This window comes from Branchiostoma floridae, chromosome 17 (genome assembly GCF_000003815.2).
Source record: "Branchiostoma floridae strain S238N-H82 chromosome 17, Bfl_VNyyK, whole genome shotgun sequence".
Lineage (NCBI taxonomy): Eukaryota > Metazoa > Chordata > Leptocardii > Amphioxiformes > Branchiostomatidae > Branchiostoma > Branchiostoma floridae.
In genome coordinates this window covers 12610136-12616657 of record NC_049995.1, presented here as the reverse complement: position 1 = coordinate 12616657, position 6522 = coordinate 12610136, and the positions used below count along the sequence as shown (strand labels likewise).

Below are 6522 nucleotides of genomic sequence, written 5' to 3'. Positions count from 1 at the left end.
GATGCAACACTGACCAAGTCTGGTGCATTCAGACAGGGGGGAAAGGTTTCCTGTACTCAGTTACTTTCATGCTGCAAATGACGTAAGTACAATAAGTAACATCATTAATTCAGTATCTTACCAAAGTAAAGTAAGTAAGTAATTCAGTATCTATTGAAACCTGTATTTGGATTTTGCAACCTTATCTGTGGCAATGAAGAGGACTACTACTCAGTACTAGTATATGATTCATTGTACTCTTGAAAGGTTTAAGTTCCATTTTTGTGGTTGTTACAGTGCCTTTTCATCACAAAATCTTGACACAGCAAATATATTTTTCATACTTCAGTAAAGAAAATGTCTTTACCGCAAAAACTTCACTTCAATGACCAGAAATCATATTGTGTTGATTTTTGCTGTATTGTTGTGCTTAAGTAATGTGTCAGTAATTGCTTTATTTACGTAATAATTTTGTATTTCCCTGCCATGGTCATCCCTTAACAATTGCCAATGGATAGTTGGGTAACCTTGGCTTGTTATACAGCCAAATAGATGAATAAGTAAAATCTTTTTTTCTTGTAGACCTCGATATTACGGAGTAGCCAGCCCCTGACTGGTCCGAACGGTCGGCGCTGTAAGTCGGACGAACAGCTGCTGAATGCGACACTACGACCCGGCAAGAGAGGTTACATCATCGACACACGGGCTCCCAACGTGGCCGCTAATGCTAAAGCTCGAGGTAAGGGGTTTTATCAGCTGGTCATTGTACCATGTCCTGTATCTGTATATATCTGTATCTATCTATCTAGCCCTTCAGCGTAACACACAAGCTTTGCAGGCAAGCAGTGTGGCAGCAGCTGGTTATATTACACTGAGCAGCCTGTCTCACCTAACAAATCCTACATACCATTGGAGTAATATGAGAACAATTTTAATCTGTTTTGATTTTACCAAATTTTACCAGAAGATTATGTAAAATATACAATGCTGAGTCTGCAAAACTATCATTTAGTATAAGTAAATATTTAGGAAATTTAGAAATGGAAATATTTAAAATGTGTTGAAATTTCTTAGATTTCTTAGAATTTCAAAGTGGCCAGTATCATAAAAAACTTACATGGTCTACCCTCTTTGTTCTGTGCAACAGTTGTATCATCATCAGTTGTATGTCAGCATTTGATTTCAGTTTGATTATATTTTGTTTTATACAATATTGAGTTTTTATGTCTGCAATTCTGCTTGCCCCTGCTAGGTGGCGGTGTTGAGCCCGAGGTGCACTACCCCCAGTGGAGACGGATCCACAAACCCATAGAGAGGTGGAACGCTCTGCAGGACAGTCTGGTGCGACTCGTGGAAGGTAAAGATACATGTCCCTTTTCTTTCAAATTCTGATTGCAAGAATATGAAGATATAGACCTTTTGTTTTAAATGAATGACAAAATGGCTCTTTTTGTATGCACAAAGCATGCAGTAAGAAACGTTTTGGCTCTATTCTAACACCAATTTCAATAGAAAGCAGCAAAATTTGAATGAATCTTTAGACAATGTGTTCATTTTCATGGTGACGTCTATAGATATCTACAGCAAAATCGTGACATTACACATGCATTTGCATGATTTTACTATTGTACTACAAAAAAAGTTTCAACTGCAAGTTTAAACATAAATGAAAAAATTGCTGTGAATGAAAAGTGGCAAACAATTAGTGTTTTTCATGAACAAAGGCTCCAGAAATAATATCACTCATGATCATTAGCTTTGCCCGTGAGTTGTCACCAAAACTGATGAAAGTAAAACCATCTTCACCCTTACTCCCTCAGCCTGTCAGGACCCCAACTCCAGTATGGACAAATGGCTGTCTAAACTAGAGGCCAGTAACTGGCTCACCCATGTGAAGGACATCCTGACCACCGCCTGCCTGGCGGCCCAGTGTATCGATCGGGAGGGCGCGTCTGTGCTGGTTCACGGGTCGGAGGGGATTGACACCACGCTACAGGTCACGTCTCTCACACAGATCATACTGAACCCTGACTGTCGCACTGTCAGAGGGTGAGTGTTAAAACTGGAGTTTTACTCTCTTTATGTATATATACATTGTGTTTGGGCTTTTGGTTATTTCGTAAATTTAAATTTCGTGTTATGCTAAAAGTTTAATCTAGAACATTAGAATTAATCTAGAGTTTTCTTGCATACATATACAATCAGTAATGTCTCTCACCTGCTTATGTTTTGATGTCTATCCGACCTCCTCCTTCCTTCCAACCACTTCTAACTTGAGTGCTGCTTCTCACTGCTATATGTAGCCAATATGTGCTTAGCCAGGTGGCATTTGTGCTGAGTGAGAACGCAATCCCAAACATGTTGGTTCATGGCTCGGGACCCCCAAAACCATATCAAGTAGCTTGTCAATGAGTAATTGCTATTTGGCATATCTTATTACCTGGATATCTTACCTTTATTGACGAATCCCAAACATGGCTTAGTTGGTGATGGATCGTGACATCACACATGCATTTGCATGATCAATATGGTGGATACAAAATTTGGGATTGTGTCCCCTATGTGAGCGGTTGTTTTTGTTGTTGTTGATGATTCTATGTTGCCTTGTGTACAGGTTTGAAGCGCTGGTAGAACGTGAGTGGTTACAGGCGGGACACCCGTTTGCAGACAGATGCGCGAAGTCAGCTCACTCCACCAGCAAACAGAAGTTTGAGTCTCCCGTCTTCCTGCTGTTCCTAGACTGTGTCTTTCAGGTCAGTAACTAACACTATATTACAGTTTTATATAATATATATATGTATGTATGTATGTAATACTATGTATGTATGTATGTATATGGTATGTATGTTATAATGTATGTTTATGTCAGCCAAACAATGGGGACTGTGTCAGACTATTCTGAGCAAAAAACATCAGACTATGAGCTATACAGTGTCACTCATATTACTATGATTAGAGTTATGATTAGTAATTAGAATGGATACAAAGGCAATACTTACATGTATACAGGAAACAACTTTCTTACACCCAAGTTATACATCTACATACTGCTGTCTGTGTCAATACCATTATGTAATGCCTGTAGGTCATGTTTTGTGATCTTAAATGTTGATTGTTAAATGGCCTGATGTGTCAAACAAAGTTGGGTTGAATTTGTCATAGAAAAGTCTTTTGAGTGTCCCTCTCAAAATAAATGACACCCACTAACAACATTTATAATGATTCTCCCCTATGCATGTTCTCCTGCTGACATGTATAATGTACCTCCCCTACAGGTGTACCAGCAGTTTCCATGTTCCTTTGAGTTTAATGAACAGTTCCTGGTCCTGCTGTTTGAACACTCCTATGCCTCACAGTTTGGTGAGTCTTACAAACTTAATCTTACCTCCTTGGTGGAGTGGACCAAAGTGAACGAGGCTGGACTCAAGGCTACCATTGACTCAGGGTCCAAGTTTATTCCCAGGCGGAGTAAATGACTGTAGACTTGCAGGATGCCAAGGTTTAGCCATCTTGTGCCCAAGTTTGAAAGTTTGAGCTGACAGGAAGTGAATGTTGCCATACAACTTTTCAGTAGTCAAAATATAAAAATTCTAGAATTTGTGTGCTTTTAAAAGGATTTTACAATGATAACAGTGATATCAGTGACAGTAAGACTGTTGGTTTTACTTCTGAGTACAGGTCAGAATTGTTGGTTTGATTAATAGTTTTGAATCAGTGTGTTACCCTCTCTCTCTCCCAGGTACATTCTTATGTAACAATGAATGCGACAGGAAGAAAGTCAAGCTACAGACTAAGACAGTGTCCCTGTGGTGAGTCTGTCCTGATGGTTTCCTGTACTTCTTAGAATCTTGAAAGGGACCTTGAAAGACAGCAGGAAGTTTAAATGCTGGAAACATTTACATATTAAGACATGGAGCATTGCAGATACAATCAATACAATTGTGTTCATCATAAAAGTGCATCAACTTTGAGTAGAGTAGTTATGGTTCTAAAATGTCAATCATTTTAGAAAATGATGATTTTAGAAATTATTTGATTTCATTGCTGCTGTATGTAACTCATGGCAACAAATTATTAGCCTCAAAGTGTTATATCTTGAAGAATCTATGTTGGGAGAACTCTGACTGTCTGTTTCAGTCTCTGACACGTGTGTGAAGTTGTTGTTTGTTGTTGTTGTTTTTGCAGGTCCTATGTGAACAGCCCTGAGATGTTAAGGACCTACCTGAACCCCCTATATGAGCCCAACAATGGGGTGGTCTGGCCTTCTGTTGCACCACAGAGCTTGGTGAGTGTTCTTTAAAAAATACATTAATTGTACACTTTATGCAATAAACCAAACATTTCAATGGGGACAGTTGCCTATTCTGCGAGAGAGCAATTGGGAGTGAACAGATGTATCTGCAGCAATTGTGGTCAGGTCAGGCTAGAATTTTTGCAACTTGAATGATGGATGTCAATCAAATATGTAACTGTGTTAATATGGTTACCTCAGGCCACACCAATTTAACTTCTTGGTTCACAGATTTTTTAAAGTGCAAATGTAGCAATCGCACATAATAGATGCCACGGGTAGGGAGGAAAACTTCAATACGACCATGTCCACTCCATAAAACTGAGTGCACCAAGGCATACACCTGGTCCTCTGGCTTTGTTTTCATGATGTTTTTTGAGTTAAGCTATCCGTGAACCAACAAATTAAATTGTTATGGCCTCAGGAATTGCAAATTTAAAGATGTGTTTCTTTTTTCTCCCCAGCAACTGTGGTCAGGCCTGTTCCTGCGATGGGAAACCAACAAGTCAGCTGAGGACGCAGCCTGGCAGGAGGTCATCCACATCAGACATCACAACAAGGAGCTCAAGTCTAAGGTCACCAAACTTAGAAGGTAAGGAATAGACATGTAAATCTTGAAATATCCTCTATGTTGCCATTGTTGGCAGTCGCTATGGGGGGCAGAGATGTCTGGAGGGATGGAGTGGACCAGGTCCGGGCAACTTGCCAGGCCGATGATGATGATTCGTAGACACTTTCAACCACAAACTCATCACACTGTGATCATGATTTGTTGACCATGATTTTAAGCAAACTTAAAATGCTGCGGCTAACTCCTTAGACTAGTCCCATTTCTACCACAGACGTAAATCAATCTGCAGCATTTTGTTTCTTCACTGGTGACAGTGCCTTGATTCATTTGTTGTTCTTACAACATTAAAGTTTATCCAGTTTCAACAGTTACATTTTATGTTTTATGGTACCTTAAAGGTCCAGGTTATCGCACTTCTTTGCTTTGCAATATTTTCAGGCAACTATTAGTAAATCCCACATATCAAATTAAAAGAGATTAATTCTTTAGGTTATTTTCCAATCTATAAATCATACATTTTCATGCTACTGTCTTGATTTTTTTAGAAATAATTTCCTAGACTAGCATTCAATTTTGTTTTAAAGAACTTCCAATGCTGTGTTTCTTCCTTTTGTGTGGAACCATAGTACAGTTTCTTATATAGCTAGAGTCAATTAAAAACTAACTTAAAAACTAATTTTTATAAAATTTGTTCCAGACAACTCGAGGAGTTGCAGAGAGAAGCAAGAGATGCTAATCTTCTCGAAGAATAAAATAGTTAATAAAATTGTATGTAATAATGCTCATATACATAATCAGGATAGCCTCAACACATGTAAAGCTATGGGATAATGTTCTAGCTGCAGTCTCTGATATAGCATTCCTGCAGAACAGGAAATGGTTCATCAATTAGTATCTGAATATTTGCCTCAAATAGAAGTCAAAGCTCCATACAGTCCTCAGTAACAGCATTGCAACACTGAGATTGAACTGGCATGTAGAGGTTTGATCCTGATACACTGTTACAAAATAATAATAATAAAGATGTGTAAGGTACAAAATTTATGTTACGCACTTGTGACGTTGCATTATGCAGGAAAGTGATAGTACATACAGTTAGAAATCTCACTTTCAGACTGGAGGGTCAGGGAGAATGAATTCAGTCTGTCCATTGATGAACTTAGATATTCAGACTACAATTACTAGAGGTGGTTTAGTCCTTGAAAGGGAACTTTAAGTGGTCTTTTACATGTTTAAGGAGAGACATGTCATATGTGTGTCTTTGTACCCACCATGCTTCTCAGAAAGAGAACTTCAAGGCAATTAGATAAGTGCAACATCATGCTATGTTAAGTAAGATGTCAAAATTTAAGTATATATTTATTAAAATGCGGGATGTAAAATAAATCAACCGTGTTAGAACAATGGTTCTGCCACACACACCAGCATTCCAGATTCTCTTGACAACTCTGTTGTATGGGGTAGGTGCGACACCTAGTGATTCAAAAGTAAACTGCAGTTCAACATCCATACAGCAACTGTACAGAACACAGTCATCCTAGCAGATATGTCCAACTTACCTCTGCCAGATGGGCTGCATCTAGGTTTGCAGTCTTTGTGCTGCTAACAGAAAATGAAATTGTGAAAATAAAGTACACACAAACATTTGTTGATCTATGTGTTGCATAAATAGGTAATTAAA

The 6522-nt window shown here is 38.5% G+C and overlaps 1 protein-coding gene across 1 annotated transcript in view; it reads left to right on the top strand.

Annotated features, from left to right (window-relative positions):
- The window catches only part of LOC118404284 (myotubularin-related protein 9-like), a 10166-nt gene extending 3924 nt beyond the window's left edge, over positions 1-6242 (top strand). Inside the window, 11 exon segments of the mRNA XM_035803351.1 lie at positions 19-42; positions 44-82; positions 562-718; positions 1232-1336; positions 1800-2028; positions 2594-2732; positions 3255-3339; positions 3719-3788; positions 4165-4264; positions 4735-4862; positions 5539-6242. Of these exon segments, the coding sequence (XP_035659244.1) occupies positions 19-42; positions 44-82; positions 562-718; positions 1232-1336; positions 1800-2028; positions 2594-2732; positions 3255-3339; positions 3719-3788; positions 4165-4264; positions 4735-4862; positions 5539-5593 (1131 nt within the window). The 3' untranslated portion in view covers positions 5594-6242.
- Positions 6243-6522: the final 280 nt, after the last annotated feature.